The following is a 13,443-nucleotide window of genomic DNA, read 5'->3' as shown; positions in this document are numbered from 1 at the left end:
CTTAGAAACAAGACATTCCTTACAAACTCATCCAGAAATCCTTCTGTTCCCAGAAAAAAATGCTAGCATAACGAGCCAATTAAAACAGCCCTGAAACCACCCGTGTAGATGGGCTGAGAGATACCTGCAGGGTCTTACAGCCGCACAGCTGGTCCTGCCAGTGGCACCTGAAATAGTAGCTACCTTGCTTGAACACAGCTGTGCTTTACCGTGGTGCCAGCACACCTCCAGGTACATCACACATCTGGATACGCCAGGGAAAAGTACCCCAAGCTCAAATGAGGCCCAAACTCTGCAGAGCTGGAACGGCCTCATGCAGTTATTTACAGTGTAAAACGACGCAGACACTGTTCTGTTCCCAATTCTGTTCCCCTCCCACAATCTTCTGCAACATCTAACCATGCAAACCGTGACACTCACGGCTTGTTCTCCAGGCGGCTAGGGCAGGGGGAGCCTGAAGCACAGAGTTCTCTGGCTTTAGTCACACTGAGCGGCACGGGTGCCAGGAGAGCACCGGCTAGTGGCAGTTCAGCATCGCAGCCCAGGGCTTGGCTGGGGAATGGCTGCTGCAGATGGCCGCAGCTGTTGCAGGGACACCAGCAACACAAACTTTCCAACCTGGCTGGACACAAGAAAGCCTCTTGCTTGCAGCGGCCGTGTGAAATGCCAAACCAAAAAAAAAAAAAAAAACATTCTCCCTGGATTTAGGGATGCAGAACTATCATTTTTTTATGGTTTCTATTTACTGATAGAGGAAGCGGGTCTGACTAAAACAGCATAACAGTACTTGAAGATGGTCACTGGGGAAAATGGCAAGAGTTCTAACAGATAGTCTGGGTAAATCTTAGTTCAGCACTTTAAGATGTTACCCTACTGGTGGCTGGCAGAAGGGCGCGTGCTTCTATGCCAAAGCACAGACCGTGATCCAGAGCCAGCCTGCCCCAGCGCTGAGGTATTCCCAGGTACCACGAAGGTGCCAGGAGCATGTTCTATGCTTTTGCCCTTGCGACCAGGGCATCAATTTCTAGCCCGTGGGATAGGGAAGAACAAGCGGTTTAAATGCTGCTCCATGTTGCCAGCTGTCTGTCTTTGGGAAGGGGATTATTATTTATAAGCCAGACCCCTAAAGCCAAATCACCATAGTCCTTGTCTGAATTGTTGATATTTATTAATAAGAGCTCTCTCTTCTTCTTCCTCAGGAATGTTCTGCGCAAGCTGCTGACCCAGCCGCAGCAACTGAAGGGAGACGTCCTCTCACTGGAGGAGATTTTAGCCGAGGGAGTGGAGAGTGACACCTCCAGCCAGGGCAGCTCCAGCGAGGGGCAAGTCAGGCTGTGTAAAACAAGGACGAAGGCTCTGCAGGAGGCCATGTATTACAGTGCTGAGCACGGCTACGTGGACATCACCATGGAGCTCAGGGCACTTGGTAGGGCGTTTGGTTTTAAGCATTGTGCACATTTAAGGTGTAAAAAGCTTTTTCCTCTGCCCCTTTCACTTGGAGAAGAATCTGTAACTCCATCTGCAAAGCTGTCCCAAGCTTATGGGAACCACCTGTCTAAATTAGATACAAAAGTGTTTAAGGCTCCTTACAATTTAGGTTTTCTAATTTTTTTTTTCCAAATCCCTACTGATCTGGTAACCAGGAGAAAAGACTTCATGCCATGTTTGTGTATGGTTAGATATTCTAACAAGCACAGTTCAGATTTATTTTGTAGTTCTGACTAATCATGAAGCTAAGTACACAACAGGGAGTCTCTGGTCCTCAACAAGTCAGCTACAGTTCCAGCTTAGGGTCCTGGTACCAATCCTTTGCTGCAGATAAATCAATCTGTCAACGACCCAGTTCAGTCATCTTTCATATCAAGACAAAAAATGTATCTGCTGTTAGGATGTAGGTAAAGATATGCTTCGGTGCTGCAAGGTGTTAGTAATAGCAGCAGGACAGTCTACTCACAGGTGCTTCAGCAATGACCATCTTTCACTGTCCTTTTTGCTGTCGCTACAGGAGTCCCGTGGAAACTCCACGTGTGGATCGAGTCACTGCGGACAACCTTCTACCAGTCTCGTTACTCAGTCGTACAGACCCTCTTACGGGAATTTGTCACCATTAAAGAGGAGGACTATAATGAAGAACTGGTTAACGAAGGGTTGCAGCTCATGTTTGACATCCTTAAAACCAGCAAAGTAATTATTAGTTTTGTAACAGTATCAAGGTCATGTTTGGGTTTGCTGTTGTAGGAGGTAGCGCACAAGAACAAGGGAATGCCTATGCAGGGGCCCTAAAGAGTTTTCGCATGAAAATGTTCCCAGCAGCGTTTATCTAAACTCATATGCGGCCCTCGCAGCGAAGGCATTTGTTTCAATAGAAGGGAAAGCTATTCTGTTAACGTCCAACCCAGCAACCGCCTTTTGAAACCATGTGAATGTGACAGGAAGAGTTACCAATACAGTACTGGGGGGTTCAGGTTCTCTCAAGAGTGTCTTCTAGGAGTTTTCTGAACAATGTTTTTGTTCAGTGACATTTTCCTTCTACATTTTATTTAAAGGTTCCTATGACTGTTTTTACATTGCTTTGCGAGGCATGTCTAGACCAGATTTGATCCATGGCATTATAGCGTGGCTGTCCCATTTTGCAGATAAGCTCACCCAGTCTCTACTGTGTTCTCCCCCCCGAAGCTGCTGCCTTCCGTGTTAGAGGGGGATGCCTGCCCTCTGACTGCAGGCGGGACACATCTGTAACACACAAGGTGGGGGAAGCTGAGGAGTGTTCACAGCTCCTCTCAGTACCTCCCTTAACTGGTCACTGCAACTTAAGATTGTAACAGTCTGTTAAATGAAAAGCAAGAGAGAGAACTGGCTACTAAACCCAATCTGACATTCAGCTCGTGTCGTGAATCAAATCTTGCTGAGAACACGCCTGAGGGCTCACCTGTTACAGAGAGGCGAAGGGTGAGCTTTGGCTGACGGCCTTTCTCCCTCAAGGAAGGCTGTCCCGTAAACTGTCGCTGAGAGAATTCCTGCAGAGCGCAGTTGCTGTAAGCCTGATGAACTATTACAGCGTGTCTGAAACCTGTTCGATGCCAAGTGCTGACTGACAATACCTGTTCCGTCCTCCTTACAGAACGACTCTATCAATCAGCAGCTTGCCTCCATCTTCACCCACTGCTATGGCAGCAGTCCCATACCCAGCATTCCCGAAATCCGAAAGACACTGCCAGCTCGGCTCGGTAAGGCGCTCACCTGAACAGTCAAGTTCTTGGGACTTTTTTTTTTTTAAAGCATCCACAGTTTCAAAAAGCATTCACCCTCTTTTTTTCTTACCCTAACAGATCCTCACTTTCTAAACAATAAAGAAATGTCTGATGTGACTTTCTTAGTAGAAGGAAAACTATTTTATGCACACAAAGTTCTGCTGGTTACTGCATCTAACAGGTGAGTTGCCTTCCACAGCCACATGTTAAAGGAAGGTCTGGTCTCTGATGCGCATGACTGGCTCTCACTCAGTCACTGCAGGAAGGCAGCTGCCAAGGGTACGGACTACAGACCATAATCCAGGTCTGCAGGACCAAACCCCACATCTCCTGTGCTACTGTTAATAATAGAAGAGTAGTTCCAGCCACTCCTAGTAAGTGGTAGAGATTCCCAGAGCCCTGCTGACATAAACCAACGAGAATCATCCCTAAAAACCTGGGCGTACATATCCAGCCCTGCCTTTCCATTCCTGCCCGTGGAGCTCACTGCTCTGCAGTGCCTGCAGCTCTCACCCTGACCCAGTACACTGGCAGTTATTAGTTTCGTTCCCTGTTACTGGCACAGGAACAGCATTTTGCAACTATTACAGGGTGGGATTGGATCAGACCCAAGCAACTTACAGGTTAAGTTGTCCCTGAAGTTCTAAACTAACTGTCATTAAATTGAAAGAAATGTTTCAGTTTTCAAGAGCAGGGAAGGCTCTTTATTTTCCCCTGGCTTAGGCTGTTTGTCAGCAGGTAACAGGTATGTGATGCACTAATACAGAAATCTATTAAAATTGTTCTCAGGTTTAAGACGCTAATGACCAATAAAACAGAGCACGACGGCCACGGCAGCAAGACTGTTGAAATCAGCGATATGAAATACAATATTTTCAAGGTATGTAACTTACTCTACCTTTTCATCTTTTCATGTACTTGGAAGCTAAGTCTAAGCCAAGGCCCAATATAACAGGTAATTTACAAGCAGAGATGGAGTTTGTTTCAGTGCACCTGTATTTCGGGAGTGTTCTGATCTTTGTCCAAACTTTTCAGTAGGACCAACCTTAAAACAGAAACCTCCAGCCTATATTCTTATTTTCTTACTAGGCAGCTGACTCCTCCATAAAGCAAGAGAAAGCAGTCTTAGACTTTTAAGACACCATTTTTATACTTTTTATGGCACCGTTTTCATGCCGTGCTAAGCATGAAGTAAACTTATTTACAGCAGGTGGACTGCCAGGCTCCACGTTAATTCAGGTCAGGTGACGGTAAGTCAGCCGTGTCCCTTTCAGGAAGGGCTCAGAACTGAGAATCGCACTTTGCTTTTATGATGTTTCCATATATGTGGTAACTGTTTCACTACAGCACTGAAGCTTTTCCTTTTCCTCTGTAAGCAAAGAGAAGGGGCAAAGCTGTCGGTCAGCAATACTGTCATCTCACGCAGAGGGGATGGAGTTGACTCTAAACATCTTTCTTCTGCTTGAAAGGGCCTAGGCATGTTTTGTGTCAGACAGATGACATCCACATTCTGCAGCTTAGGCCATGACAGAAAAAAGAAAATGTAACTGAATATATTGAACAAAGATGTTGCTAAAGATAAACTTTTGCTTCACTGAAGAGAGCAACAAATAAAAAAAAAGAATTAAACCAGTGAGATACTCCAGGGAATTAAACAATTTGATAGCAAACAAAATCAGAGGAATTAAGGAGATGATGGCATTCTACAGCAGTCTCAGTTACGGTGCACGGAGGGTGCTGCTCCTGGCTCTGCTGGAAAGCAGCTTTGCTCCCCTGTAATTCCGTTATACACATAAGGCTCAGATTTGTTACCACTGCTGTTAGAAACGGTAAGCACAGCGTGCAGTCCCACACCTGCTCCCACAGCACCCAGGACACTGGAATGACTTCTCTTCCCAACACCAAATCCAGTAGTTCCCTAGATAAGGTGGTACCAGTTGAGCTGGGGGGTGCGCAGGCAGATGAAAGAGCGAAGCTGCCTCTTGCTCTCCCTGCAAACAATTAGGCCTTTTCCTCTAGCCCTGATGGGGGGGCTGGAAGCTGATTAGAAGCACAGCAGGGGAGCCAAGTGGCTGGGAGGTCCCCCAGACACACATGCTGGTGGTGTGGCGGTTTCAGTGCTCCAGCGAGCTGGCAGCTCTGCGTGTGACCAGCCTGCAAGGCTTTACAAAACCCGATCCAAGGAACAGTTTCACAAGGACGTTTGTGTTGCTCAGAGACACACTGTCACCCCCGGCCTAAAACCCTCAACAGGACCCTTTTCAGAGCCCAAGGAAGAAAAGTGTATTAGAAAGCAGCAGATTTGCAACACTAGGGAAAAAAGCCGAGGGTAAAGGTGAGAGCCAGCGTACCACGCAATTCCCGTCTGCTCGGGAAGGGGAGCGCAGCCGTTCGCAGCCCCTTGTGCCTCCCGTGACCACAGCTTCATGCCCGGCCTTCTTCCCATTTCAGATGCTGATGCAGTATTTGTACTATGGAGGAACAGAATCTATGGAAATTCCCACCACTGACATCCTAGAGGTGAGCGTGGTTTCTTCTAAATCTTGCCAAGTGCACTGAGGCATAAACAAAGCTTGCAGGGGAAAAGCCAGGAGCCAACGGCAAAGCTTCCAATCCAGGAGTATACTTCACACTTTGAAACGAGCTTGAAGTTTCAAAACACCGTTGTTTGGAACTAAGAACTACCAGTTATGTCTTGCTACATCCCTGAGATGCTGGCGGCAGGGAGGGAAATCACTACAGTGCTTCTGGTGCCCAGCGCTGGGCGGAAGCCTGCTTTGCCCATCCTCTCTGTCCAGGGAGATTCAGTGGGGCACAGAAGAGGTGCAGCTGAGCCAGCAGCTCTGGTGCCCACAGCAGCCCAACACCGAGGGGCTGCAATTGTAGAGAAATAACCGATTTCAAGCTGACCTTCTGCAGAGCAGCTGCTGGTACCGCTCAGGTTGGACTTAGAGCGCTTCCACAGCACAAACAGGCCCTTGTTCAATAACGCTGCTCAGTTACAAGCAGTCCGTGAAATTAAAGCTTGAAGCTAAAGATTACACACAACTATTTTTTTTTTCCTCAGGAGAGGAAAGGGGGCTTTGAGCGCTCTAGGGCTCGTGTTAGGGTGACAGGAGGTAGCACCAATATGCTTTGCTAAGAGGGGAAATCTGCCTGTCGTGTCAGCGAGGCACCGAGTGGCCTCTCTGGTCTGGTGTGAGGACTTGGCCGTTAGAGCAGGGAGCCGGGGATCGTTCAGAGGGGAACTCATCAGCTCTGTGTGCCTTCCCTGAGCCTCTCGGGGCTCATGATCTCAAATTGCTTCTCTCTTGCCCTGATAGCTCTTGTCGGCTGCCAGCCTGTTCCAACTGGATGGCCTCCAGAGACACTGTGAAATCCTCTGTGCCCAGACGATCAACATGGAGAACTCCGTTAACATCTATAAATATGCAAAGGTAGGTGCCAAACTGCCTTGTTTCAGAATCACAATGAAGCAGCGCGTGTGCTTTCTGCAGCCTCCTTTTGGGAACTAAATACAACAGGCCCAGAGCAGGCACCGTGATGCTGGTAACCCTACCCTGACTGCAGCCACGAGTGAGATGTATTCCAGTTCCAGTCTGGGAAGTCCTACACAGCCCCAGTACGTTTTCTTGTCTAAACCAGTCATGTATGAAATTGCTGCAAGATCCCTACAGAGCAGGGGAGAGGTGTCTTAGCAGGCTGGTAAGTGTGTGCAACACCAGCAAAGCCTAAGAGACTCAAATCCTCAGAGCAGCAGGGGCAATTGATTGTAGCACAGCAGCTAAGTAGTAAACCCTTTCCTAGCACAAACCCTACTGTTCGACGCAGATATTCACCTCTGTAGCGAATAACCCACGTTATCAAGAAAATCATAACTACTGGATGTTTGCAGGACCAGATCCCTTGAAGACAAGCAGAAAGACAAAGGGGCTGATAATGGTGTGCATGTTTACTGGCGTGCAGTGTCACACTGATCCTTTTCAGTTCCTGACTCTGGCACTGGGTCATTCTTTTCCATGGAACTTGGACTGGTTTCTGTCAGGACGTAAAATTTAACGGTGCACAATGGTAGAGAGGGGGAAGGGAGCGTTGCCTACTGGCCTTTACTAAATTTGCTTAAATTACTATTTGCACAAAATTCTCAGAAACAGGGGGTGCGCATGCACACACAGTGCTTCTTAATACTGAACCTGGGTTTCATTGTTCTCCCCTTACTGAGCTGGTTCTGAAGCAAAGGGAACCAGATCACAGCCAGAAATCTACCTAATGTGCTTTAGAAGCGCAATATCCTTGTTTTCCTACGTTCAGCTCCCTTTTCTAGGGGTTAAGCTCACATCCCATGCACCACACTCTTACCGCCTCGAGCGGAGCGCACCATCTGGCAGCGCAGAGTTTTATGTCGCGGCACACGAACTCCTGGCTTGCACAGCTAAACAGGTATCTTGGCCGCTTCGTCAGCCAGTTGCTCTGCTCCTTTAAGGGGAAGGGACTGGAGTGCAGGCCAGCAGCTCTGCCAACAGCAGGCCAGCAGGGGAAGGAATTAAAAGAGCCTGAATGCCTCTGCCGAGGTCCTGCATTCAGTGCTTTTCCTGCCATCCTCCTTCTGTCTTAGAAAATATTAAAGGGAAAAGCATTAGCAATGAGGAGCAGCTCAGGCACGCCCCTGAGGTCTGCGGCATACAGAAAAGGCTAACTGGTTCTCCTCTCTCTGCAGATTCACAACGCGCCTGAACTAGCCTCTTTTTGCGAAGGCTTCTTCCTCAAACACATGAGCTCTCTCCTAGAGCAGGACTCATTCAAACAGCTGATCTACAGCAGGAACAGCAAAGTGCAAGGCCTGGACCCTCTGCGGGACTTGCAGACAGCCCTGGCCAGCCGCCTGCACTCTGTATACGTCACCTCCAGGGTGTGAAGCAGGAACAAGGCAGTGGCAGGAGCACTGGTTCAACTGGTTCAAACTGCACGGGGATGCGTCGTCAGGCAGAGCAGCAGCTTTTCTGTTTGCCTTCTGGATGTTGCTGAAAGTCCCCTCCAAGAGATACCCCCTAGGCAAGCGTGCTGTGCCTCGTCCCGCTGATGCTGACGGAGGGGGAGCTGGCTTCTCTGTGCTACTACTGACACAGAAACACTGTCACAGCGCAAACAAGAACTGAGGACGCAAGTGAAGACCCTGAACCCAAGAGACTGTCAGCGCTGCCCTTTGAACAACCACAACGCAGGGCTGTAGAGAAGCGAGACAATTTACCTAGACCCAGCACCTCATATGTAGTCTTTAAGTGTCTGCCTACACGCCCTAACAGCCACCTAGTTCATACGCATAATGTTTTACGCGTCAAACGGCTGCGTAGAAGGAGTTCTCTAACCCCGCGGACACCGCCCGCACAGCAAGGCACCTGTCTGAGCAAAGGCTGGCGCGCGCAAACGCTTCGCTCTAGTAATAACCACCAGTGTCTGTGCCTGTCGGGAGGGTCTGACCTAAGTCCTCCCCCAAACTGCTGGCACCTTGAGAGAGATTTTGTAGATGCTCAAAGCTGAGTAGAAACTAATACTAAATCTGAATTTACTCCCTCTTTAAACCTACTATGAAGAACAGACGTGGGGCAGGGAGGGGAGAATTGTTTTTTTGGTTTTGTTTTTTTTTAATACGTTTCACTGTGCTAGTTGTTAATCTGGATCCATTTTGAGGGGAAAAAAAGACCATCTGCCCTTTCACCACGGAGGTTTGATAGTCCCCATGACTTTCACCATAAAAACCTCTTTCTGAGAGACCTGACACTAAAGACTCAGGTGTAGCAGGAGCTAGCACTGTGCTGAAAAACAGTCCGATAGCAACAAATAGCAATAAAAGTCTCCCTAAGACCCTGAGGAGCGCACAGCTGGAGAGTTTGTTCTTTGCCTGGTGCCAGCTGGGATTAGCAGCTCGAGTCTCCCTTCCACAGCCCCAGCCAGGCTGCCCTGGGGGGACTGGGCACAGCACCCACCTGACCAGTTCCCCTGGCAGGCTGCAGCCTAACATTTAGGCGGCGGCACTTAAACAAGATGCCTCCACTGGGTCGGTCACCATTCACATTCTTCCCGTGTTGGCAGCAGACAGATGGTTCTGGTCCTGAAGGACTCACTGTAGGCTGCCTTCTAGCTGCCCGAGAACTAAAAGGAGACAGTTCACCCTACAGTTTTGGGTCTGAAGCAGTGTTTTGTGTGTGTGGTTCTTCCTTTTAAATAATCCCAGCCCTAGGAAGGCAGTTAGTTGTGTAAAAATGCATACCCTGCTCTTACCAACAGCTTTAAGGAAAAGACCTTCAGCTCTCTGTTAGCGCTCACCAAGAACATTTGCTAAGATGCTTTCATCCGGTACAGGTGGGTGAAGGAGAGGAGGAAGCCAAGTTCTCAGTGGAGAACTACTGCTTCTTAGAAATTCAACAATTAATATGGTAACTAAACACACTGGAAGAAGGAGGCTCAGCTGGGCCCGAGCTCCAAAGCACAACATAGACACGGTTTAGGCAGATGAAGGGATCTCCCAGAAAATCCCTCAAAATTTGACATCGCCTCATTCCTACAGGAGTTAGATGAGAGGCAAACCGCACGCAAGGATAAACGTTTCTAGCCTGCACTCAGCAAGCTGACAGACAGTTGGTCAGGGCACCCCCAGCCTTGCTTTAGGCACGCCCCCACTTTGGAAGATCACCAGCGTCAATAACCCTATTTATTATGAGAAAGCCATACAGGGGGTTCAAAATTGTCACTGACCTGCCTGAAAAATATTACAAAAAGCTTTATCTTGGAAAGTATTTTCAAGTAGCTGCTCCAGCTATCTGTACAAATATGCAGGTCCTCTTTTGTTGCTGTAATATTACAATGCTTTGTTAATTGTACATTAATGTTGTCATTTATGTAAATGTACCAGGATTTTATTAACAACGTAATTTTAAAATACACAGCTGCTGTTATTTATTCTGCTTTTCTAACAATGAGAAAAACCGTATTTAAAGACACTTCTACGGAAAAGGCTGTTGCAGTTTTACCATCTTAAATTCGTTTTGGTACATATACCTGATTTTGTGCTTTAAAACAAGGGCTAAAGCGGCATTCATTTCCCCTTCTAGGCTCATTTTTTGACTTAGTAAGTTTAACTCGTGGTTTCCCTGGCTGAAGCAAGGTTACCTGCGTTCTATCGAAAAGCAGCAGATGGTAGCATCCAAGAAACCCCCTAATTCTAGGACGCTTCCCTGCAGCAGAGGAGACAGTGAAGGTTAATCGTTGCTTTAACCCAGAGGTGTTCAGGCAGCCCTCAGAAGTTAAACATCTGATTCGCCCCCTCCCAAGTGCCAACAGACAGAACGTACAAAAGCAGGTCCTGCTTCCTCCCGCGTCACCTCGGAACCCCAGGGGCCACGATGGCTCTGTCTGGAACTTTGCTGTAGCCGCAGCAGGATTCGTGTCAGAGCAGAGAGTATTTAAGAACACTCCGACAGCCACACAGACGCAGGCGTGCGACAGTCTGGGAAGTGAGGGCGTGCATTTATCTATGAGGTAAGAAGTATAAAGGTTTAAGAGCAAGAATCTGACCTAGAACTATTTTTTTTTTCCTTCCCCTAAGTTGACCCCATAAATCTTGCAGACCCCCACCGAGTCTGGGGATAATGGCTGAGCTGAAACTCTGAATTTGGTGCCTCTGCAGGACTCAAATACTTCCTTAGAAGGCCGAGCACATTTAGAGGAAACCATTAATACTGCCAGAACCCATACAGAACCTCTGCCTGCTTCTTCCCTTGAATTCCCCATCGCACACCTGAACAAAGGGAGCCGCGCAGCATACCAGTCTGGTGTAGCAAGACTAGAAATCCCGTTCTATAATAAATTACCGTCACGGGTATTTCTTAGCCTTTCGTTTACACCACCCCAGAGAGGGCTGCTGGGAATGGCACAAGAGGGGTGCTTTCTCTTGCATCGTGCCATCGCGCCAGCATGCTTGGAAACCCCCCAGTACAAACACCGACTTGTTCTCACAAACCATGGAATACCAAGATTCCCTTTGGAACACTTTAACAAGTAGATTCAATAGAAATGCAGTGCTGCCCTTGGAGTCCTAGCGAGTAACACTGCAGCGCTTGCCCAGCGCTGGGGAAGCACAGAACTTTGCTGTCCGCAATTACTTCAGGGAGCAGAGGAAACGAACAGAGCTCACACATCTGTCTGAACACACTTGACGACTTCCAGCCTAAAATAAAGCCCTCTTTGCTTTATAATAAGCCTTTGCACAGCAGGCAAGCACCGGCTAATGCAGCACCGCTGCTAACTGGCCCTTTGCCCTCACCAAATGCTGCCCCAGCGACCAGAGATGGCTTCCTGCACCTGCCGCAGCAGCGACAGCCAGGGCGACTCGAGGGAAAAAAAAAAGAGAGTGGCGACTCCCCTGAGGAGCCGGGGCAGCAAGCTGCTGTCGCCGCTGCCTGTGGCAGAGGGGAGGATGCAAAAGCTGGATCTGCCTCCCCGAAGGGCAGGTTTTGAGTGTAAGGGATCCACTAATCCACAGAAAGAGAATACTGCACTCAGCACTATTTGCTCAAGAAAAGAGGGGCAAAAAAAAGTTTTCTGTCATATGATGAGAAAATCACGGCAGGGAAAAAAGCCTGGCTAGCAGCAACAGGCAGCCCCAGAGCTGGAGTCACTTCAGCGCTGCCCATACTCCGGCTGTTGCTAACTGGAAGGCGAGCAGGCGGGTCAACTGCTCAGCTACGGCGCTACCCTCACGGGGGGCAGCCAAAGCTCATCACTTCACCAACACGCTCACCGGATGGGCAGCTTACTAAACCGAGCACAGCATCTCACCCAACGCTCCCGCCTCCGTGCGCAGCTCGGGCTGGCGGCTACCGGTGTCCCTCACACGCCCACCAGCAGAAAGCAGTCGTTAGAAAACGCACACCACGAGGCGCGTGCAGCTTTAGGGCCCTTCCTTATCAAGAGACAGGCTTGTGATTCACAGGCTACGTAGGGAAGCAGTAGTGACACAGACAAACCAAAATCCAGCTGTGGAAGCAAAAAAAATCCCAAGGGACTATCACGATGGCCAAATGGAAGAGACATAACTTCCTTCTGCCCCTTCTATGCCTTGCCCTTATCCAGTACAGCCACCTTTGCTTTCCAGACAGCTCCCTTCTCCCTCACACAGCTGTGGGAGGCAAGACCCCTCCTGGAAGTACAGCCAACCCACAGCAGCAGGGAAGATCCTCAGCTTCACCGGTTTTACTTTCTCCCAGATAAGCCTCGAAGGTCAGCTCACTCCAGCTGTCAAAATAGCTCACGGGGCTCCAAGCAAGCGGGATGATTCCACTGACAACTAGGTCACATCTACCCACCACCTGCAGAGAGCTGCTCAGCTATACGTGGCTCTCCCATTTTCCTCCAATTAGCCGCAGCACTGCACCACTGCAGGCAAGCGAGCTCACACGGGCACTGGAGAGGAGGAGAGCGTGAACCCGCAGCAATGTGACAGAGCAGCGATCTGGGGAGCACCAAAAAAAGGCCACAGATCTGACCTCTTAGGTTTGAAACGGGGCCCGGGGCCTGAGACACCAACGTACATGGTTATTGGGTTCCGTAGACCTGTCGTCCCCCCCCCGCGACTAGGAACGGAGGAGGCATGGACAGGATGGCCAAGCTGGCTTTGCCTGCGGTTAGATGGTGCACTGCAATTAGCAGGACACCAGGCTCCTTCAAGCATTCACAGCCCCATCTGCAGGGGATCTGGGTACAAAGACCAGAAACCTGCTCTAGTCAGAGGGAAACGGGCTCAAAACCAGCCCCAAACTACAATCCAGATACAAGATCGCTGTCTTCTCAGGTCCGACACCACATGGCATTTCCAGTGCACTTCTGGCTACAGAAAGACGCGCGCTCTTGCCTTGTTGCTGGATTGCATTCAACTAGCCCTTACTCTAGCTGGAATTTTAACCCAGCTTGACTGATGGAAAGCACAGGCAGAGGAAAATGTGGTTTGACTAGACTTGTTAAAAAAATAAAAATAAAAATCCACATCTCTCGCTTTTTTTAGTATCTGAGGGCTTTTTTCCACTTTGCTATTCAAAGAGCAATAGACAGGCAGAGGGATCCAAAAAGCTGCCAGGAATCGTAAAATGTACACGGAAAACCTGAACAAGAACGGTTCAACTGAATACACGTTTTCTGT

The 13,443-nt window shown here is 48.8% G+C and overlaps 1 protein-coding gene across 6 annotated transcripts in view; it reads left to right on the top strand.

Annotated features, from left to right (window-relative positions):
- Positions 1-10,249, top strand: part of ABTB2 (ankyrin repeat and BTB domain containing 2) — a 156,325-nt gene extending 146,076 nt beyond the window's left edge. For all 6 annotated transcript variants that reach the window (XM_055813321.1, XM_055813323.1, XM_055813322.1 and 3 more), the window contains 8 exons: positions 1,200-1,426; positions 2,006-2,184; positions 3,122-3,227; positions 3,330-3,432; positions 4,041-4,131; positions 5,703-5,771; positions 6,575-6,688; positions 7,969-10,249. In XM_055813321.1, coding sequence (XP_055669296.1) covers positions 1,200-1,426; positions 2,006-2,184; positions 3,122-3,227; positions 3,330-3,432; positions 4,041-4,131; positions 5,703-5,771; positions 6,575-6,688; positions 7,969-8,166 — 1,087 coding nt within the window. In that variant the 3' untranslated portion in view covers positions 8,167-10,249. The remainder of the gene's footprint in view (positions 1-1,199; positions 1,427-2,005; positions 2,185-3,121; positions 3,228-3,329; positions 3,433-4,040; positions 4,132-5,702; positions 5,772-6,574; positions 6,689-7,968) is intronic.
- Positions 10,250-13,443: the final 3,194 nt, after the last annotated feature.

This window comes from Falco peregrinus, chromosome 9 (assembly GCF_023634155.1).
Source record: "Falco peregrinus isolate bFalPer1 chromosome 9, bFalPer1.pri, whole genome shotgun sequence".
In the NCBI taxonomy this organism is placed as follows: Eukaryota; Metazoa; Chordata; class Aves; order Falconiformes; family Falconidae; genus Falco; species Falco peregrinus.
The sequence above is the reverse complement of the archived record's forward strand: the minus strand, read 5'-3'. Positions and strand labels throughout refer to the sequence as shown.